A 23864-nucleotide genomic window follows, 5' to 3' on the forward strand; every position below is an offset into this window, starting at 1 on the left:
GCTGATTCATATCAATGTATGACAAAACCCACTGAAATGTTGTGAAGTAATTAGCCTCCAACTAATAAAAAAAAAGAAAAAAGAAAAAGAAAAAAAGAAAATAAATAAAAAGCAGAGACATTACTTTGCCAACAAAGGTCCATCTGGTCAGGGCTATGGTTTTTCCAGTGGTCATGTATGGATGTGAGAGTTGGACTGTGAAGAAAGCTGAGTGCCGAAAAATTGATGCTTTTGAACTGTGGTGTTGGAGAAGACTCTTGAGAGTCCCTTGGACTGCAAGGAGATCCAACCAGTCCATCCTAAAAGAGATCAGTCCTGGGTGTTCATTGGAAGGACTGATGCTGAAGCTGAAACTCCAGTACTTTGGCCACCTCCTGCGAAGAGTTGACTCATTGGAAAAGACCCTCATGCTGGGAGGAACTGGGGGCAGGAGGAGGAGGGGACAACAAAGGATGAGATGGCTGGATGGCATCATCAACTTGATGAGTTGAGTAAACTCATGGGCATGAGTTTGAGTAAACTCTGGGAGTTGGTGATGGACAGGGAGGCCTGGCGTGCTGCAATTCATGGGGTTGCAAAGAGTCGGACACGACTGAGCGACTGAACTGAACTGAACTGAGAGCCCATCAGGCTCCTCTGTCTATGAGAATCTCCAGACAAGAATACTGGGTTGGGTTGCCATTTCCTCCTCCAAGGGATCTTCCTGACCCAGGGATCGAAACCCACATCTCTGTCTCCTGCACTGGCAGAAGAATTCTTTACCACTAGCCTCCAGAGTTAATGGTACAATATCTAATGTATGTAAATGCCAATCCAGAAATTTACAAGCAGGCCAGTTAAGCTAAGGACACATACTCCAGCTGCCCAAAAGGTGCTATTCCAATCACCAACTCTATCTTCATGCTAACACTGTCAGTTTAGAAAGTTAAGCAAAATATTTCTATTCTGGTAAGTATAAAGAATTTTGTAAACTTGCATGAAATAGTTCTTTGAAAGGAAATGCTATGTATTGCAAGAATATGTCTCTGATTCCAAGGAATCCTGGACCTGGGTACTTTGATAAATGCTATCTTAAGAATCTTGTACTTTAAAAAAAGCTTTTAATTACAAATCATCACAGAAAACAGTAAAATATTTATCATAATAATTGTAAAATTTTTTAGATTCAGAGAAAAATATGTGTAGATACTCAATGAGAAAACTAACACTTAAAAAAAAAAAATGTTGTTTCCTCTACCAAAAAACACACTAATATTTTAAAGATAATCAGACAATAGCCATCTGTTCTCAGCATGAGTCTCTTTTTAAAAGAGACCGATAAAACAGAAGACTTAAATAAGGTGTGTGTGTGTGTGTTAGTTGCTTAGTCATGTCCAACTCTTTGCAACCCCATAGACTATAGCCCACCCGGCCCCTTTGCCCATGGGATTCTCCAGGCAAGAACACTGGAGTAAGTTGCCATTTCCTTCTCCAAAAGGAACTATAGAAAGAAAGAAAGTGAAGTCGCTCAGTCGTGTCTGACTCTTTGCGACCCCATGGACTGTAGCCTACCAGGATCCTCCATCCATGGAATTTTCCAGGCAAGAGTACTGGAGTGGGTTGCCACTTGCTTCTCCACAGCCTTATAGCACAACACCAAAATATTCAGGATACAATAAAAAAATCACTCATACCAAAAACCAATAAACCTCAACCCGAATGAGAAGAGACTCAAAAGATACTAACATGAAAAAGATTCAGATGCTGAAATTATCTAACGAGTTTTAAAACATTCATCATTAAAGTGCTTCAATGGGCAATATAAACATGCTTGAAACATAAGAAAAAATTAGAAAAACTAAGCAAAGAAACAGCTAATATGAATTAGAATCCACTGGAAACTTTGAAACTAGAAAAAAAAGACAGACATAAAAACTGAATGGACAGGCTCAGGAGCAGAATGAAGGAGACAAAGGAAAAAAATCAATGAGCTTGAAGATGGAACAACAAAAATCACCCAATCTCAACAGAAAATGGACTTAAAACAAATGAACAGAACTCATGACTATGTGGGACTAAAAGAAAAGCTCTCACAAGATGTCACTAGATATCAGGAGATAAAAGATGGTCCAAATATAAGTATTCAAATAAATAAATGCTGAAAACTTCTAACTTACAAAAGATTCAAGAAACTAAGTGAAACAGTATAAACTCAAATCTATGCTAAGGCCCATAAAAAACAAACTACTGAAACCAAAGACAAAGCTTGAAATTAGTGAGAAATACCTTACCTACAATGGAAATTATTCCAATGACATCAGATTTCTCATCAGAAATCATGGAACCCAAAAATAAGTGACATAACATTTTTCAAGTGCTGAGAGAACTGTCAACCTGAAACTGCATATACGATTAAAATATCCTTACAGAATGAAGGGGAAATAAGACATCCTCAGACGAAGAAAAACTAACAGATTTGTTTCCAGCAGACCCATCTTCAAAGTATAGCCAAGGAATTCTTAAAACAGAACAGAAACAAGAAAATAGTTTTGGTATACCAGGAAATAAGAGAACAACAGCAGTAGCAAAAATATGAATCATTATAATAAGCTGTCCTTCCCCTCTTATGTTTTCTAAATTATGTTTGAGAGATAAAGCAAAACTTCTAACACTGATGAGCAGTTCTAACTGTATGTAAGGGAAATATGTAACTACTTTCATATATGTAAAACTTACATATAATTTTACAAGACACAAGCATACCTCAGAGATACTGTAGGTTCAGTTCCACACCACTGGAATAAAGCAAATATGGTAATCAAGTGAGTCAAATAAATTTTTTGGTTTTCTGGTACATATAATAGTTATGTTCACAATGTACTGAAGTCTACCAAGTGTGCAACAGCATTATGTATTTAAAAAAGTACATGCCTTAACTGAAAAATACTTTATTGCTTAAAAATGCTAACCATCCAGCATACTAACACATATATATGGAAGTTAGAAAGATGGTAACAATAACCCTATATGCAAAACAGAAAAAGAGACACAGAAATACAGAACAGACTTTTGACCTCTGCGGGAGAAGGTGAGGGTGGGATGGTTCAAAAGAACAGCATGTATACTATCTATGGTGAAACAGATCACCAGCCCAGGTGGGATGCATGAGACAAGTGCTCGGGCCTGGTACACTGGGAAGACCCAGAGGAATCGGGTGGAGAGGGAGGTGGGAGGGGGGATCGGGATGGGGAATAAGTGTAGATCTATGGCTGATTCATGTCAATGTATGACAAAACCCACTGAAATGTTGTGAAGTGATTAGCCTCCAAATAATAAAAAAATTAAAAAAAAAAAAAAATGCTAACCATCAACTGACAATGCAGGGTTGCCACAAACCTTCAATTTGTCAAAAAAAAAAAAAAAAATCCTGCAAAGCACAATAAAACAAGATATGCCTATAATTACACTACCAGTGGTGGGAATAAAAGGATGTAAGATAAGGATTATACACTTTACTCTAATTGATGAAACATCAACAGGAGTATACTGTGACGAGTTACATGTGTATAATATAACACGTAGAACTACTGCTACATAGTGTTTATACAGAGAGATCCAAAGTAAAGCACCACAAGTAAATCAAAATGGAATTCTAAAACATGCTCAAGTGACTGTTAAAAAAGGCAGGAAAAAGAAAAGAGAGAAACAAAAGAGAAAACAGAAAGTAAAATGGCAGGTGTAAGCCCTAACTAATCAATCACTACACTGAATGTAAATGTTTTAAATGCATCAGCTCAAGGACACACAATGGCAGAGTGGATAAAAAGTATAACCAACCACATATCAACGAAGAGAAACTCACTTTAATAAAAGCAGGTTGAAAGTAAAAGGATGGAAAATTATGTGCCAATAAAACATCAATCCAAAGAAAGCAGGAGTGGCTATAATAATGTCAGTTAAAGCAAACGTCAGAGCAAAAATTTCATAATAATAAAAATGTCAGTCCATCAAGAATATAAGCAATCCCAACATGAATGCACCAAAAACAGACCTGCAAAACATGTGAAGCAAAAACTGATAAAACTACAAGGAGAAACAGACAAATCCATGATTACAGTCAAGAGACTTCAACTATCCACCCTCAAAAACCAGACAGTAAACCAGCAAGGAGAGAAGAACTCAACACCATTAACTAATGGGATCTAACCGCATTTCAGAACATTTCACCCAACAACAGCACAAAGTACTTTCTTTTCAAGAGCCCCACAATTCCTACTGATAATAGATCATATCCTCAGTCACAAAACAAACTGCAACAAATTTAGAATAACTGAAATCATACAAATTGTGTTCTTTGATCACAAAAAAATCATGCTAGATATTTAGTAACTAGAAGATAACAGTAAATTTTCCAAACTCACTTCTAGACAATCCACTGGTCAGAGAGGATGTCTCAGAGAAAATCAAAACACAAGAATTTGTTGGACACAGGTAAGTCAGTGCCAAGAGAGAAATTTACAGCAATAAATATTTACATTAAAAAAGAAATGTCCCTAATTAATAATCCAAGCTCTCACCTTAAGAAATGAGAAGAGAAAAATGAACACAATGTAAACAAATGTAGAAAAAAATAAACAGCAGAAATTAATGAAGTTGGAAGAAGAAAATTAGAAAATATAAGTAAAATAAAAGATGGATCTTTGAAAAGATCAAGTCTTTAGCAAGAAAGAACAACAACAAAAAAATAAAGGCACAAACCACTAACATCTGAATGCAATAACAGCAAGAAGAAAATAGGGGAATACTACAAACAAGTCTATACATGTAAATACAGCAACTTAGATAAAATGAACCAACTGGTCATGAGCACAAACTATCACCATTCACCAAATATAAAACAGAACCTTTGACTAGCTCAATAACTGAAACTGAATTTTAAATTAAAACACCCTAGAAAGAAATCTCCAGGTCCAGACGGTTTCACTGGAAAATTCTACCAAACATTTAAAGAAATAACACCAACTCTACAAAATGTCTTCCAGAAAGGGAAAGAGAAGAAAACACTTCCCCACTCATCTCATGGGGCCAGGTACTAGGGTAAAATCTGTCCATCACTGCCACTCTACTCATGGAATTTAAAGTCTAACGAGAAGATGAACAATTAGTCAAGCGCACTCTGTGCTATGAGGGAAAGCAGAGTACTGTACGAGCCTGGCAGGAGCATCTCGTTCTGTCCTGGCTGGGGCTGAAATCAAGGAAGGTATTAGAAGGCCACCTGATGCGAAGAACTGATGCATTGGAAAAGAGTTGGGAAAATGCTGGGAAAGGTTGAAGGTGGGAGGAGAAGGGGGCGACAGAGGATGAGATGGTTGGATGGCATCACCGATGTGATGGACCCAAGTTTGAGTAAACTCCAGGAGTTGGTGATGGACAGGAAAGCCTGGCAGGCTGCAGTCCATGGGGTCACAAAGAGTTGGACATGACTGAGCTGAAATGAATTAGAAGTCAAGTCATTTCAGATGCTGACACAAGTCAGGAATACAGTAACTGTAATAATGGAGATTTGTAAATACAAGAAACAGTTGAAAGAGTACAAAGTAATTGCCAGTGGAATGAGAGGTTGGGGAGAAGGTGACTGGTAGAGAGCCAGTGACTATCATAAGCCTTTCACCACCAATTAACTTTTTAAACAATACATAAATGTCACCATGATAAAATACAACCAAAACCAAACTTCACACAATAATACAGGAACACAATTTTTAAGTCACAAACCATTTCCCTCTGCTGCTCTTCCCTAAACACAACTATCAATCAATACAAACCCTGGAAATAAAGCAAGAGACAATCAGGAGAGCTCTGAAGGGTGGTGAGAATGCAGCAGTGAGAGGAAGAGAGCTGGGCGGACTGGGGACCCAGACCTGGAGGAACACAGTGGGAGGATACCTTATGAGACCCCACCCAACAGAAGGACACAGGCTCGGCACTGCCTACTCCATCCTAGCAAGAAAAGGCAGCCCAGGAAGGCCCTTATTTCCCTGAGAGTCCACCACCAGCAAGACAAGATGGACAAGTAGCCTTAGGAGGTAGTGTCCTACCCCACCGGCCTGAGACTCCCACATCTCACCCAGGGACACAGGGGCATCCAGGTGGCACCGGTTAGGGGCCCTGCCACAACAAGAGGTTAGAGGCCTCAGACATCAAGGCCTTCCTTGATGTCTCCATGTCCCGCGAGCCTGAGACTCCCCTCCCTCATTGGGAGGAGGGGGGAATGGGGGTATGAGGCAGGAGCAGGCAGCATCAACAAACAGAAACAGCCAGCTCAGGAAATGGCTTCTATCCATGGCTTGAAACGCTTCTCATCTTCCTCAAGATGCCAGAGGAGCCAGGGGCACAAGCAAAAAGGATTCAGCCACAGAGAGTCTCTTGGCCACAGTGGTGCTGAGTCTTCTCTCCCACCAAGACACACCAGGGAAGTCAGAGAGCACAGATGGAGAGAAACAGCTACAGCCACTGTCCATCCAACACAGTCTCGACAACCATATGGGATGACACCACCACCTCTCACCAAGAGACCCTGGGCCTGGGGAAATCCCTTCTCCTCGGCAGCATAGAGAGAGACAAGTAAGAGCTGTGGTAGCATGACATAAACCAACAGACCAAAAATCAGCACAGAGGCCCTGTGAATTAAACTGTCATTGGAACTAAGGCCAACAAAGGTAGGCCAGGACTTATATGCTAAATCTAAACAGGGTTATCATCTGCTAGAATAAAAGATATCAATAGGCCCTGCATTCTCCTAATACAAAAGACAAAGTATCAAGGAAACAATCAAAAACTATCCATCATCCAAAACACTGACAATGTGAATTAGAAAAGACAACCAACTGACATCAATCCTAAGATTAACTCAGATACAGAATGATGTAACAATTATTTCAAGCACCAAACATAAAAATGCTTCAACAATCAATTTCAAATTCTCTTCAAACAAACAGAAATTATAAAACTTAAAAATATAATATTAGGAACAAAACTTCACTGGATGGGATCTATGTGAAAGTGGAAGTCACTCAGTAGAGTGAAAATGACAGAGGACAGAATTAGGGAAATTGAGAACAAATAAATAGTATTTACCCAGTCTGAACACAGAGAATAGGCACTGGGGGAAAAAAGCCCAGAAGAATTATCTAAGACTAACAAAAGATCCAGCATCTGTATCATTGTAGTCCTCAAAGTTGATAAGAAAGAGATGTGTATGAAAGAGTACTTGAAGAAATTATTACTAAAAACTCCCTAAATTTGGTGAAACAAAACCCAACAGACTCAAGAAGCTTAGCCAACTACAAAACAAGTTAAACCCAAAGAAATCATACCAAGATACTCATAATTAACCCTCTGAAAACTAAAGACAGAAAAAACCTGAAAGCAGCCAAAGAAAAATGATGAGAGAACATCAATTTGAATGACAGCGGACTTCTAATCAGAAACTATGAAAGCTGGACGGAAGTGGAACAAGAGTTTTCAGGTACTAAGAAGTATCGACAAAGAATTTTCTATCCAATAAACTATCTTTCAGAAATAAAGGAGAAATAAAGACATCATAAGATGAAATCTCAAGACTGCCTATGGGAAGGTCCTAAAACAAAAAGGAAATTAAAAAAAAGAGAAACCTGGAACAGCAGAAAGGAAGAACAAAACGAGTAAAAATATGGGTATGTTCAATAAGCTATCTTTACCATCACAAGTCTTATAAACCATACTTGATAATTTAAACAAAAAGTTTAACACCATCAGATACTCAGGACATGATTTTTTGTGAAGTTAATTTGTGCTTTTATTTGCCAGTCTAATTTAACTATAGTGACCTGCAAACTTTTTTTTATCTAAAAAATACAGTTTACATCACAATCCAACAAACACACATACATATATAAGGACATGACATTTAAACTGCAGGGAGGGAAAGGGAAGTAAAGGAACCAAAATTTGTGGAAACCAAGTTTCCACAAATCACTCCATATAGTAAAATACTAATACCAATACACTATGGTGATACCCAGAGCAAGCACTACAAAAACTATACAAAGGCCTACCCTAAAAAACACTATAGTGATATCACAAAAACATTCAAGTAAAAGGAAGGCAAGAAGAGAAATGTAAGAAACAGAAAAGCAGATAAATAAAGTGGCTCACTTAAACGTTAATGTATCAACAATCACCTCGAGTGGCCTAAACACACCAACGAAAGACAGAGACTGACACACTGAACAATGGAAAAACGCAATCCAACGGCAACCCACTTCAAACTCAACACAGACAGGCTGAATGTTAACACGATGCAAATGTTTATCCACAAAAAGCAGAAGTGGCCACACTAATCTACTAAAGGAGACTCCAGAGCAAAAAAAAGTTACCAGAGACGACAACGAAAGAAATATCTGCCTGAAGACATAGAGATCCTAAATGTATATACACCACATTACTGAGCTTTAAAATGTATAAGGCAAAAACTGGCAGATGAGAACTTTGAGGGAAATCTATTGTGAAAGAGGTGGCACATTTTCAAAAAATATCTCCTAAAATCAACTACTTAGAAGATCACTAACACAGTTACTCTTATAGGTAACGACAGGGAAGAAAGGAGAAACCACACCTCTCCACTTCAGGGCCGAACAATAAGAGGAACAGGGCTCCTTACTAACTCCTCCTGTACCCTCAACAATTCTACAAGAAAAAATATTGCCCCCATTTTACAGCAGAGGAAATTAGGGCTTACAGATTAAGTTACCTAAGATCAAACAGCTAGTATGTAAATGAACCAAGATTCAATTCAGCTCTGTAACATGATAATATGTACTCTTTTGACTATATGGCCTCTCCAACAGTCCAAACCAAAAATTATTCTAAAACTTGATTCCTGAAGCAACTGGGTACTAAAATCTGTACCTTTTCTGTGTGCTAAAGGCAGACTGCTTCTACAATCGTTCAGAAATAAAATTTTAACAACTATTTCCCCTTTTTATAGGTTTCTTTTCCTAACCACTGTATCATGCGGTAGTCGTCCCTTTGGGTAAGAAGTTAAATACGAACTAAATCCAACTAGGGTATGAGATTTCCATTTTAAATCAAAGGTCTCCTCTTTTAAATTCTACCACTTTAATAACTGTGCTCACATGAAACAATTCAACCTTTCTGAATCTCCGTTTCCCATTGTTAAAGAGCAAAAATTCTTGTCAACAAAAGGTACTTTGTAGATATACGTTTAAGTAAAAAGTGTTCTCGGGAAACAAACAGAAATGTCTTCACGTGCTCTTCCACCTGTGAAGTGACTCCCAACAAGGTCTGCATTTCTAAGCCTCACTGGGAGTTGTGTCTGCCATCTTCACGATCTCCCGGAGACGCTGCAAGTTTCGGAGACTAACAACTGCGAGACGTGGGACCGTTCTGCCTGCGCTAATAGAGGCAGCAGCCCCCGAACCCGAGGCAGCCCCCTCTCTCCGCCGAGCCCGGCCGGGGCGCTCCGGGGCGGGGGCCCCCTTGCAGCGCGGACGCCCTCCCCAGGTCCAGGCGCGCCTGAGCGGTCCCCGTCGGGCCAGCGGGGAGGGGCGCCGGGGCGGGAGGCTGGGGCGGCCCCGTCGTTACCTGCTGGGCCGGTCGGCCCCCAGCCCGGGCCCAGCTGCGCTGAAGTAGGCCGCGCGTTTGCGGTTGGCCGCGGCCAAGGCCGCCGCGCTGCGCACCGGGTACAGAGGGATCTGCTCCGCCATGCTCTGGCCGCTACCTTCTCGCCCCTCCCCTATCCCCCTCGGTTCACCGCCTTTCCCCGCCCTCTCCCCTCAGCGCCAACCCGGCTGAGGCACCGCCCGCGCGCCCTGCCCCTCCACCGTGCGTCGAGGCCTGATGGCGTCACCACGCGTCGGGGCCCGATGATGACACCATCCGCGAAGGTGAGGTGCGGGGGGCGGAGGCTTCCTAGGCCCCGCCCCCGGCGCGGCAGGGCCCGGTGACGTCATTCCGCGGCGAGGGCGTGAGAGGGAGGTGGCGGCGTTCAGAGACCCCACTCCGTCGGCGACCAATGACGTCCTTGTGCGGGGAAGGCCCGAGCGGAAGCCGTGTGGTCCAAGCTAGGCGGGAGGCAGGCCTTTCTTGAGCGCTCCTGGGCCGAGGCGCTGACCTGTTGGTCTGGAGTGCGGCGGATGCTGCACGGCCGCTGTGACCCTGCCCGGGGAGGCCTTCTTGGGAGCCAGATGGAGGGCACTGAGGGCCTTGCCGCATAGGAACCTGGCCCACCTCCTTAGCGCAGTGCGCAACCTGTGCGCCTTGCCCGTGCGCACCCGGTGACGAATCCAGCTGGTGGCCAGCGCCTTTTGCCGCAATAGCGTGACACTCTTGAGTGTCCAGCTAGATAACCACCCTCAACAACTGACATTGTTACACCAACCAACTAGATAACCACTGTCAACAGCAGACATTGTTTACACCAACCGGCTAGATAACCATTTTCAACTGATATCCTTAATACCAACAAGCTGGAACCACTCTCAACAGCTGACACTGTTACTCCAGCTACATAACCACTCCCAACAACCCTAAAGGGTGTAGTTTATTGTCCTACAGGTTTTAACCACTTTTATAACCCAGCAGTCTCACCCTAACATTCCTGTGTTAAATTGCATCTAAACACGTGGTCCTGAAATACTCTGAACAGCTCTTAATATCTTTCACATCATATCTTCCCTCTTAGTTACTTGAATAAAAATTTTGTCACATCTTTGTTATTTATCTTCATAAAAGTTGTTTTACCTCTCAAAAATTATAATTTAGCAAAAAGGCAAATTTTCAAATATTGAAGAGCTTCCTTATGTATTTTTAAAAATGGATGACAGGTTATCAAATGGTGGAACTTAAATGACATTCCATGCATTTGAAGGAGTGATGTCACAGTTCTGTTTTTAAATGTAAATACTTACTTAAATGCCAAAGATGCATCATTTGTAACTATTTACACTTAACAATAAAAACTGTCAACACAAAGTGTGTGAATGAATACATACTTTTTCAAAATTATTTTAGGTAGTCAATGAGCAAAAAAAAGCTCTGAAGATTGTGCCTGGCAGGCTACAGTCCACTGGGCTGGAAAAGAGTCAGACATAACTTAGCAACTAAACAACAACAAATTGTAATGATCAGTTTAAAAAAAAAAAAACTACCACCAAAAAATGAATCTTGTAAAAATCCATCTTTAAATATATCTTTTATAGGACAATTTTAACATTTATTATCTCTTACTGATGCTTTCTTTGCTTTGCTCTCATGGAACTCTCCCTTGAGAGAAATGCATTTTTTCTCTCAACAGGTGAAAGTGAAGTCCCTCAGTCAATAGACTCCTTGTGGCCCCATGGACTGTAGCCTAGCAGGCTCCTCTGTCCATGGGATATTCCAGGCAAGAGTACTGGAGTAGGTTGCCATTTCCTTCTCCAGGACTCAAGGGATACTGAAGTTAAACAAAAAGTCTGTGTACTGCCACGCCATCTAACATACATCTGGATTCAGAAGATCCCAGCTTCACTAAAACACATTATATTTCATTCCTTGAGTAGAAATATATTTTAAAGGGGAAAGATTAAGTACCTTTATTATAAAGGAGAAAAATGTAACTACAACAATAAGGTTTTTTTTCATTTCACCACTTAAAGTGAAAATGTTGGTCGCTCAGTCCTGTCCAACTCTTTGCGACCCCATGGGCTATAGCCCGTCAGGCTCTTCTGTCCATGGGATTCTCCAGGCAAGAATACTGGAGTGGGTTGCTATTTCCTTCTGCAGGGGATCTTCCTGGCCCAGGGATCAAACCTGGGTTTCCTGCATTGCAGGCAGAGCCACCCTCAGATGGTAAAGATAAAGGGGGGGGGGGGGACTAGAATAAGGTTTTCTTTCAATTCTAAGGCTCTCACATTATAGCAAGTTCATAATTTAAAACTAATTATTTTTGAGGGGTAACTTATTCTAGCTTCTCATAGTCTGAAAGAATTTAAGTCAACCACAAAAAATGTGTGTGTGCATGCATATGAGTGGGTACATATATACATGGCATTTATTTTTTTGCCACATGTAACTTCAACTGTACTCAGGAAATCCTGATAACTTGAAAAAGAATTTCAGGTTGTTTGGAATCCGGCTGTTTAGATCAATGTAGAGCATTCATAGTTTCCTTTAAACCACTCATTCAATTACTGCTTTGTAGTGAGCCATAGATGGAAAAATGCAGTTAATAACTTTTCGTAGAGAGTTTCAAAGGGTTAGCTAAAGAATAAACTGGAATCAAGCTCCTCTTTGGAGTCTTGTTATAGCTGGCCGGAATTTGGAATCAGTAAGTCTGTTCTGTATCAATAGCTGTGTGGCTGACAAGGTCTTTCTACCCATAATTTTAAAGTCTGAGAATCTTTCTAGTCACATTACCATTGTCTCAATAATGAGATGCCATATCTGACACACTCTGCCCACGTCCCCAGCAGCCCCTGGTGTCCAGTGTCCCTTTTCCTAGGAGGGGGCCTCCTTGCCTGGCCCTGGGCCATTGGTGGCTCTTCTTTCCACAGCCCCCTGGGCATTACACACCTGTCCTGGTCCTGTCACTTCCTACTTGTCACAGCCACACTGCAGGGATCTGAACAACTGTGGAAGGAACAGCCCTCCCACTTCACTGGGCTTCCCTGGTGGCTCAGCTAGCAAAGAATCCACCTGCAATGCGGGAGACCTGGGTTCAATCCCTGGGCTGGGAAGATCCCCTGGAGAAAGAAAAGGTTATCCACTCCAGTATTTCTGGCCTGGAGAGTTCCATGGACCGTGTAGTCCATGGGGTTGCCAAGAATCGTCTATTCCAGCTGAGTCTATTCCTGTGAAATTTTTATTTCAGAAAGTTTGGGGGGTTTCAGTTTTTTTAAAAAATTGTGTCAGTATCTCTGATGAGATGTCTTATTTTCCATTTATTTAAAACATACTTCTTTTACTTCACAGACAATAGTTATAATATTCATTTTAAAGTCTTGCCTGTGGGTTCCATCTTGGGTTCATACTGAGATATGGCTTTGTTGCTTCTCTTTCCTCTTGAAAACAAATTCCATTTTCTTGATGCTTCAGATGACAGGTCATTTTGGACTGATCCTGGACATTGTGAATGTTAGGTTGTAGAGATTCTGGATTCTGCTATTGTTCTTCAATGAATGTGTTTCATATGCTCACAGGAGAGTTTTATGCTAAAATTCAGCTTTTCGATATGACTACTGGTCTCGGTCTAGATCTTATTTCCTTAGCTGAGCTAACTTAAGCCTGTTTCACATACACATGGCTCAGGGTGTGTCAGAGACCACTGGAGGATCCCATGACCTTTCAAACCCAAACCTTGTAGACACTTCATAATCCAAGGTCACATGTGTTTTCCAGCCTCGTGGGAAAGTGAGTGCCTCCTTGCCTCCCCTGTGGGACTTCAGCATGCAAGACACACGATGTCTTGAAGGTGTCCTGAGGGCTTTGTTTCTCACCCCACCCAGCTGATCTCTGAATCAATTCACTTGTAATATCATAGCTTCCATCACATGTCCGACTCCGGTGATGATTAGTGGTACTGCCATGGATGTCTGCAAACCTGAGGCTCACAGCACCCCTCCTTCACAATGGTCTGTTCTCCCACCGCACTCACCGAACATGCAGGAGAGGAGAAGCAGCAGTAATAACTGCTGTGATAACCACTGTGTTAGGTCTAATTTGCATCTACGTCTAAAAGGACAAGAGTGATAGTCCTGGAGCTGCACATTAAACACATGAAACACAGGTGCTTTCCTGCAACACCCTCCCCTCAACTCTGAGCCCTTCTTCCTGGGAAGGATAGTTACAATTTGTCACCACACGAATGACACTGCACTTGCTGTTGACATTCTTTGATCGGATAAATTACTTGTTTTTATTATGCTAAAGACAGTTTCCATGAAACTTTCATACTGTGAGCATCTTAGTTTAAGTTGAGACGGAAAGGGTTGGAAGTCTTGATGATGGACAGAAACGTGGGTCCTGAAGACGCATGTCCATGGTTGTTTGTAGAATAAAAGTCAAGGCTTTGGTGTCTGGTCACTTTTGTCACTGTTCAGGGTGCCCCATGCCCACTTGACTGTCATCCCATGGGGCGCGCAGGCCCTTGTGGACCCAAACACAGTCACCCTCACTCTGCACCCCTGTAGGACAGAGCACGGACCTCGTGGGGCAGGGGCCACTTCTGGGTATTTTTAAGTTGGTGCAAACACCAATTTAGTGTTAGTTGGACCAACTTAGTGTTTAGTTGGTAGTTTTAGACTATGAGTTTTAAATCATTATAACTAGACTCAAGCATATTTTATTAATGGGAACCATTACAATCAACACATTTTTGCCAATGAGAAATAAGTTCATTTATTCCCATAGCATAAAATGAATGAATGCTTGGAAAGTATTTTCTGCATCCTGCTGGTTGTGGAAGTGTTTTCCCTGCAAAAAGTTGTTGAGATGCTTGAGGAAGTGGCCATCAGTTGGCGAGAGATCAGGTGAATATGGCAGATGAGGCAAACATTCGTAGTCCAATTCGTTCAATTTCTGAAGCATTTGTTGTGTGATGTGTGGTTGGACATTGTCTTGGAGAAGAATTGGGCACTTTCTATTGACCAATGCCAGCTGCATGCATTGAAGTTTTCGGTGCATCTTATTGATTTGCTGAGCATACTTCTCAGATGTAATGGTTTTACTGGGATTCAGAAAGCTGTAGTGGATCATTCCAGCAGCAGACCACCAAACTGACCATGACCTTTTTTTGTTGCAAGTTCGGCTTAATGACCCAGATAACCATGATGTTGTGATCACTCACCTAGAACCAGACATCCTGGAGTCTGAAGTCAAGTGGGCCTTAGGAAGCATCACTACAAACAAAGCTAATGGAAGTCATGAAATTCCAGTTGAGCTATTTCAAATCCTAAAAGATGATGTTGTGAAATTGCTGCACTCAATATGCCAGCAAATTTGGAAAACTCAACAGTGCCACAGGACTGGAAAAGGTCAGTTTTCATTCCAATTCCAAAGAAAGGCAATGCCAAACAGTGTTCAAACTACTGCACAACTGCACTCATCTCACACGCTAGCAAAGTAATGCACAAAATTCTCCAAGACAGATTTCAACAGTACATGAACCATGAACCTCCAGATGTTCAAGCTGGATTTAGAAAAGGCAGAGGAACCAGAGATCAAATTGCCAACATTCGTTGTATCATCAAAGAAAACAAGAGAATTTCAGAAAAATAACTACTTCTGCTTTATTGACTTCTGCCTTTGACTGGGTGGATCACAACAAACTGGACAATTCTTCAAGAGATGGGAATACCAGACCACCTGACCTGCCTCCTGAGAAATCTGTATGCAGGTCAAGAAGCAACAGTTAGAACTGGACATGGAACAATGAACTGGTTCCAAATTGGGAAAGGAGTACATCAAGGCTGTATACTGTCACCTTGCTTATTTAACTTACATGCAATTTAACGTACATCATGCAAAATGCTGTGCTAGATGAAGCACAAGCTGGAATCAAGGTTGCTGGGAGAAATATCAATAACCTCAGATATGCAGATGACACCACCTTTATGGCAGAAAGCAAGCAAGAACTAAAGAGCCTCTTGATGAAAATGAAAGTGGAGAGTGAAAAAGCTGGCTTTAAACTCAACATTCAAAAAATGAAGATCATGGCATCTGGTCCCATCACTTTATGGCAGATAGATGGGGAAACAATGGGAACAGTGACAGACTTTTTCTTGGTCTCCAAAATCACCGCCCATGGTGACTGTAGCCATGAAATTAAAAGATACTTGCTCCTTGAAAGAAAGAGCTATGATCAACCTAGAGAGCATATTAAAAAGCAGAGACATTACTTTGGCAACAAAGGTCAGCCTAGTCAAAGCTATGATTTTTCCAGTAGTCGTGTATGGATGTGAGAGTTGGACTATAAAAAAGCTGAGCACCGAAGAATTGATGCTTTTGAACTGTGGTGTTGGAGAAGACTCTTGAGAGTCCCTTGGACTGCAAGGAGATACAACCAGTCAAACTTAAAGGAAATCAGTCCTGAATATTCATTGGAAGGACTGATGCTGAAGTTGAATCTCCAAAACTTTGGCCACCTGATGTGAAGAACTGACTCTCCTGATGGTTGGAAAGATTGAAGGCAGGAGGAGAAGGGGATGACAGAGGATGAGATGGTTGGATGGCATTACCAACTCGATTTACATGAGTTTGAGGAAGCTCTGGGAATTGGTGATGGTCAGGGAAGCCTGGTGTGCTGCAGTCCATGGGGTCACAAAAAGTTGGGCACGACTGTGCAATTGAAGTGAACTGAACTTGGCCTTGGGAAGTGCTTTGCAGCTTCTTCTCAGTCCAAGCACAGAGATGCTCATTGCTGGTTGTTACATAAAATCCACTTCTTGTCACATATCACAATCAAGAAATGGTTCCTTGTTGAATAGAATAAAAGAAGATGACACTTCAAAATGATGATTTTAAAAAATTTTCTGTCATCCCTTGGAGAAGGAAATGGCAACCCACTCCAGTATTCTTGCATGGAAAATCCCATGGATGTTCCTTGGGGTCATGAAGAGTTGGACACAACTGAGCGACTTCACTTTCACTTTCTCATGAGGCACCTACCTATTTTTACCTTTCCAGTTTGCTTCAAATGCCAAATGACCATAGAATGGTCGACATTGAGTTCTTCAGCAATTTCTTGCATAGTTGTAGGAGGATCAGCTTTGATGATTCTCTCAGTTGGTTGTTGTCAATTTCCAATGGCCAGCCATTGGGCTCCTCATTTTCATGGCCCCTGTCTCCTTTGCAAAACTTCTTGAACCACAACTGCATGATACGTTGGTTAGCAGTCCCTAGGTCAAATGTGTTGTTGATGTTGTGAGTTGTTTCCGCTGCTTCATGACTCATTTTGAACTCGAATAAGAAAAACGCTCGTATTTGTTTTTTGTCTAACATCATTTCCCTAGTCTAAAATAAATATAAAAGAAGCAGTAATAAATTATTAGAAAAATACATAAAGCAGTAAGTGTGCATTAAAATGATGTATAACATAACCACACTTATATAAGAATGTGGTTATCATTATCATTTGAATATATCATTTGATATATTCCATTATCAAACAGCAAAGTTCAGCAATGCAAAACCGAAATTACTTTTGTACCAACCTAATATTTTCAGCAGCATTCAGAAGTTAATCATAAGAAACTTTATAAAACATGCTACTCATATCACAAATCACCTCTGAAAGCCAGATACTCAATGAGAGAAAACCATGAAATCTGAGGAAGGACCCAAAAAAAAGCACTCTGTTTTCTTTTAAAAAAGCATCTAAAAAGAAGGAAACTTTCCTTCCTTCACTAGAATAGTGCCTGTTCTTTGTGGAGGCAGAATGATGAAGTGGTTGCGGGCATGGGCTCAATAAAGGGTCCTCACCCCACCTCGGCCCCGGGCCGGAGTTCACAGACCCTCCTGAGCCTGGCTCCTCCTTTGTTTGACAGGAAGGCAGCAACGGCCCCCGCCCTGCCCCAAGGCATTATGAGATGTCCATGGGATCTTGTATTTTAAGCATTTGGCCTAGTCCTGATACAAAGTAGGCCAAATGCTTAAAATACAAGATCCCATGGACGTCCCATAACAAAGTAGGACTTCCCTGGTGGCCCAGACAGTAAAGCGTCTGTCTACAATGCGGGAGACCTCGGTTCGATCCCTGGGTTGGGAAGATCCCCTGGAGAAGGAAATGGCAACCCACTCCAGTACTCTTGCCTGGAAAATCCCATGGACAGAGGAGCCTGGTAGACCATGCAGTCCATGGGGTCGTGAAGAGTCTGATACGACTGAGCAACTTCACTCACTCACTCACTCTGGTACAAAGTAAGTGATTTTAAGGTGGGGCTCTTACTCTCTTTTTGTAGTTGTTAAAAACAAAAATGCCCTCCTCACCCCAAAACCATCTTTGGAAGAGGCAGCAGTGGCCCGATGTGCAGTATTTAGGATGTTATCAGGAGTGCAGGGGAGCGAGGGAGGTCAAGGCTGAGGCTGCCTTTACCCAGATGACCCGGAGGTTTGACCCTATGGCTGAGACAGCCCTTGCCCTCTGACCTCCTGCAGCACCTTGGGGCTACTCTCGCTCAGGACACAGTGGAAGCTGCCTTTTGCTGTGGGTCCAGTGGTCTTGTTCATCCTGTCCAGAAAGGACCTGCATCTTGTCTGTTTCGTCTAGTGACCGCCATGGTCTCACCCATACCAAGAGGCTAACAAACATTTGTTGTATAAATTGTGAAGTTTTTTCTCTTCCCTGTATTTATTGATAGCATTGATCCTCAGCATATAGCAGAAACACGCATTCCATGTTTTCTGTTATATACTAATGTTCAGTTCAGTCGCTCAGTTGTATCCAACTCTTTGCGACCCCATGAACTGCAGCATGCCAGGCCTCTCTGTCCATCACCAACTCCCAGAGTTTACCCAAACTCACGTCCATTGAGTCGGTGATGCCATCTAACCATCTCATCCTCTGTAATTCCATTCTCTTCCTGCCTTCAATCTTTCCCAACATCAGAGTCTTTTCAAATGAGTCAGCTCTTCACATCAGGTGGCCAAAGTATTGGAGTTTCAGCTTCAACATCAGTCCTTCCAATGAACACCCAGGGCTGATTTCCTTTAGAATGTACTGGTTGGATCTCCTTGCAGTCCAATGGACTCTCAAGAGCTTCTCCAACACCACAGTTCAAAAGCATAAATTCTTTGGTGCTCAGCTTTCCTTATAGTCCAACTCTCACATCCACACATGACTACTGGAAAAACCATAGCCTTGACTAGATGGACCTTTGTTGACAAAGTAATGTCTCTGCTTTTTAATATGCTGTCTAGGATGGTCATAACTTTTCTCCCAAGGAGTAAGTGTCTTTTAATTTCATGGCTGCAATCACTATCTGCAGTGATTTTGGAGCCCCCCAAAATAAAGCCAGCCACTGTTTCCACCGTTTCCCCATCTATTTGCCATGAAGTGATTGGACCGAATGCCATGATCTTAGTTTTCTGAATGTTGACTTTTAAGCCAGCCTTTTCACTCTTCTCTTTCACTTTCATCAAGAGGCTCTCTAGTTCTTTTTCGCTTTCTGCCCTTTCCCTATTTGGAACCAGTCTGTTGTTCCATGTCCAGTTCTAACTGTTGCTTCCTGACCTGCATACAGGTTTCTCAAGAGGCAGGTCAGGTGGTCTGGTATTCCCATCTCTTTCAGAATTTTCCACAGTATATTGTGATCCACACAGTCAAAGGCTTTGGCATAGTCAATAAAGCAGAAATAGATGTTTTTCTGGAACTCTCTTGCTTTTTCAATGATCCAGCGAATGTTGGCAATTTGAATAGGTTAGAATAGGAAAAAGTTAGAATAAAAAAATGAGTCCAAAATGGCAATGGCTAAAAGACAAAGAAAGGAAATAGCCCATGAAAATGGAACAAAAGAAAATCCACATGCTGAAGTGAGAACTTCAGGTGAAACCCACATGCCCCCTTCTTGGCCAGGCCAGTTTGCATAGGGCAGGCTCAAGGTGGGGAGGAGACAAACCTATAAAAGGAGGAAGCCAAGCGGGATTGAGCCCTCTCCTTTGGGGTTGGCCCACCCTCATGCAAAGGAAAGGGTGTACTTTCCTTTGCTTGCCGAATAAAACTCTGAGCTGTAATCAAGCTGTAACACTGGTCCACCATTTCAAATCTTTGCTGCGGCAAGACAGAACCAAGGAAATTACACACTCCCCTGACACTACTATTGTTTACCTGAATGCTAACTTTTCTCCTATTGTGCTCAGTCACTTAGTTGTGTCTGACTCTTGGTGACCCCATGGACTGTAGCCCACTAGGCTTCTCCATTCATGGGATTTTCCAGGCAAGAATACTGATGTGGGTCGTCATTTCCTTCTCCAGGGACTTTTCCTGACCCAGGGATCAAACCTGCATCACTTGTGTCTCTTGCATTGACAGGTGGATTCTTTACCACCTAGTTTTTAATATGTATTTCCTATATTAGATGTCGAATATATCTGCTTTTATTTTAATAGTCAAGTAAAAATAAACCAAATGCTGAAACTCTTTTTCCTTTGGGGTTTTCAGACAGTCTAAGCTTACCAAGTTGTTATAAGTGAGAGATTCCAGATGTGCTTGATACACTTGTAAAATCAGAATTAACATGCAGGGCCCAGGCACCGTGAGTGGCTGGCCCAGGGACAGTTAGCTTGGCAGCTGGCAGGAACACAGCCTCTCTGGGAAGAATTTTCAGATTTCTTCAGAGAGGCTCTCCACTGTTCAGCCACCCTCATTGCCAGGGACTTACTTTCTTACAGAGGTTTCACAGCACTTTCCATCCAGCCAGGGTCTTGGGTGGGCTTCCATTAAAATGAGGATGGCTGGATGGTGGACACCCCTCTGTGATCTACCCACATTCCCCCTGCATCCCCCTGCCATCCTCTCCTCTTTAAAGAAGAAGCCCCAGGAACTTCAACTTTTCCAACAAGTTTAAGTTTGTTTTACAAAAGCACACTCTGCAGATGTTTATTATTTTCACATGTCATTTTTTATTAATAACTCTCCATTCTTCCTACTGAAAATTTTTGGCAACATTTTTTAAGTTAATTTTTATTGGGGTACAATTGCTTGGTGAAAAATTTTGCTATAGAAACTTGACATGCATCAGAGACCATTACAAATTTATTTTCAGATGTATTTTAAGGTATGATGATGGCTTTATTAAAATCTAGGAGCCAACAGAGCTCATCATCTAAGAGTTGATGCTCAAGAGGAAGCTGTCAGGCTTTTATCTCTCCTCTCCTTCTTACCTGTCTATGAAGAAGTGAAGTGTTAGTTCTTCAGTCATGTCCAACTCTGAAACTCCATGGACTGTAGCCTGCCAGGCTTCTCTGTTCATGAAATTCTCCAGGCAAGAATTCTGGTGTGGGTTGCCATTTCCCCCTCCAGGGGATCTTCCCGACCCAGGGATTGAACCTCCCCAGGTCTCCCACATTGCAGGCAGATTCTTTACTGTCTGAGGCACTAAGGAAGCCTATGAATTACAGCAAATTTTAAATTCTGAGTATCAGCTCTTTTACCTGAGGGATGGGGATAATGATAGTACCAGCTTCAAAAGATCTGTGTGAGAACAAAGTACAAGAATGCATACTGAGCACTTGGAGTGCACTGGACCCAGAAGCACATGTGCGGTGACCCTGGTGAGTCCTTTCAGGCTCTGCCTGCCCTGCGTTCCTTGTCTCAGATATTTGTAGGCTAAGCAGTGACCCGGCAGGTCTGCCCCTCAGGAGGGACTGCAGGGCGGGGTGTCCCCATCAGGCCTGCCCCTCAGGAGGGACTGCAGGGCAGGGCATCAGACCGGCACCATCATTGCTGGACACCGAGGATTCCCCAAGACCCGAGAATCACAGTGATACCCACTGCATTGGAGAACTTTCTCCTGCCCCCGCTTTATAGAAAGTTGCTGGAATATTCCATCACTTAGAATTCATTAATGCTTCTCCCTCCTTAAAAAAAGGCTCAGAATTAAAAATCCCTATTAAAGAATATTAATACTCATGAACTAAGGAAAACAAAAGGAGAAATTGCCTGGAATAAATTCAGATAACCCTTTGATTCTGTCCACTGAGACGTGTAAACAGCAGAGCCACTGAACAGAGGTGGCATGGACCAGAAGCGAGGCTCTGACCCCCATCCAGGGGGCCTCTGCCCCTTTGGCCCCCCAGCCCCGGGGAGTGCTCACCTGGTCTCAGTCAACTTGGGTAATTGTGGGATATGGATGGGCACCCAAATGAACATCGTAGGTTATCAGCCTTTCCTTCCCAAGAGAAAACAAACGATGGTGTGAAACGATCAAGGTAAGCAAAACAAAACTACAGGCACTGGGAAAGTCAGATTAATAGCTTGTGTTGCAAGAGGCCATACTGTTTCAAAAACACTTCCCATGTAATTAAAATGTAAGACGTGTACATTATGAAGTATGTTTGCGAGTATCGACTCAAATACCTGTGGACAGAACAACTATTATTAAATATGTTTATAAAGGTTAGAAAAAACGCTGTGGACATAGATGCAATTTCCTTTTCAATATATGAGCTTCAGCATGTCCTCCTTGGAGAGTGGAAGCAATAGAAGGACATTCAAAGAAACCTCTGGGAGCCCCGTGCTCCTATTTCCTTCACTCTCTGGCCAGCCCTGTGGGAGCCACACAAGCGTATTGTCAGCCTCTCTGGGAGAGTCACCTTGTCATGGGGTCACACGGAACAATGACCTTCATGGAGACCACAGAACCTCAGGGACGCCACGCCACGAAGATCCCACAGAAAGTGAGTGACGTACCGCCAGGCAGCAGCCCATGCACGCGTGCCAAGTCACTCAGTCGTGTCTGACTCTTTGCGACCTCATGGACTGTAGCTCACCAGGTTCCTCTGCCCATGGGTCTCTCCAGGCAAGAACACTGGAGTAGGTTGCCACGCCCTCCTCCAGGGGTTCCTCCCCACCCAGGGACCGAACCCTCATCTCTTCTCCTGCATTGGCAGGTGGGTGCTTTATCACTAGTGCCACCTGGGAAGCCCAACGACTCATAGAATTATTAGTCATTTAATGATTAGTAATCACTAGCTATTTAATCTGGTGCTAGGTGGGTGATTAGGACAAGGAATATCCAGGGCCTGAATGAAACCAGAAACAAATATGGCACCTTCACCTGTGCCTGCGTGGCACCTTCTGAGGCCGGACGAGGGCTCCACGGAGGCAGGCGGTCAGCTGAGTGGCTGGGGGGCACCTCCTTGGCCCGAGTGGAGTGGCCCTGAGGGGCAGCGTGGCCTGTGGGTGCTGTGGGCACGGCGACACGCCGGGTTGGCTTTTCTTATGATCTACACAGTCACCATAACTCACAGAAATGCAATCTTCGGGCAGAAATTTTTCTTAATAACAGGAATGAGAACAAAAGGGAGAAAGGCTCTCAATATGGTGGCACCATTGGCAGCACCCTGGGCTCATCCCACTGTCGGATTCCGTTTCTTCCTCCTACAAACCCAACTGATCCAGCATAAAGAGCCACCCGTTAGAGAGGGATGCTCCATCAGTGTCATTCTGAGCAGGTGAATGAGGCAGTGACAATTGTGAGAAACACTCTTAACGCCTGTTTCAGCCAATCTAGCCGCAAGATTAAGGCGACTGCATTGTTTTCATTTTGCTTTTCTATGTTATGTTTCACGATAGAAAATCAAAAAGAGAATATGGATCTGAACACCATGTTTGGCTTATGTGCTAGGAAGAAGCGTCGTAAACTGGGCATTTATTCAGATTTTCAGCTATAATGCCAACAGCTTTCTATCTAATGAGAGTCGGAGCCCACACACATGTAAACCGTCTGACAGCACTGCACACGCTTCTGTAAACAGCCACGTCAGGCAGCGTCTCCCCACGAGACGCAAGAGTCGCTGGGCCAGGCTGTGAGCGCAGGGGGCAGTTCTCAGAGCATTTGTCCTGTTGCCGTCGACCCCTTGTCGGGGGGAGGGGTTGCTGGGTGCCCTGTGCTCTCGGCCGGCTCTTCACGTCTGTCTGCACGGTGGGCAGCCGGGACACGAGGGCCGTCCCTGGCCCGGGCAGGGGGCAGTCGGCCGCCTTCCTGTCCTGAGACTCAGGCGTCCTGGCTCAGGGTCCCTCTCCCATGTGTCCAGCTGTCACCAGTGGGGACGGGGCTTAGAGACCTGGGGCCAAAGCCTGGTCGCTGGTGCAAGTGATGAGCAGTTCCGCACGTCTGACCTGAGAGCCT

At 43.0% G+C, this 23864-nt stretch overlaps 1 protein-coding gene across 2 annotated transcripts in view; it reads right to left on the reverse strand.

Annotated features, from left to right (window-relative positions):
• The window catches only part of ATP9B (ATPase phospholipid transporting 9B (putative)), a 162077-nt gene extending 152239 nt beyond the window's left edge, over positions 1-9838 (reverse strand). Inside the window, exon 1 of one of the 2 annotated variants that reach the window (XM_043443762.1) lies at positions 9625-9838. In XM_043443762.1, the coding sequence (XP_043299697.1) occupies positions 9625-9746 (122 nt within the window). In that variant the 5' untranslated portion in view covers positions 9747-9838. The remainder of the gene's footprint in view (positions 1-9624) is intronic. The other variant, XM_043443763.1, reaches the window with a different exon arrangement.
• Between the last annotated feature and the right edge of the window lie 14026 nt (positions 9839-23864).

The sequence above is a fragment of the Cervus canadensis genome, chromosome 23 (genome assembly GCF_019320065.1).
Source record: "Cervus canadensis isolate Bull #8, Minnesota chromosome 23, ASM1932006v1, whole genome shotgun sequence".
NCBI lineage: Eukaryota > Metazoa > Chordata > Mammalia > Artiodactyla > Cervidae > Cervus > Cervus canadensis.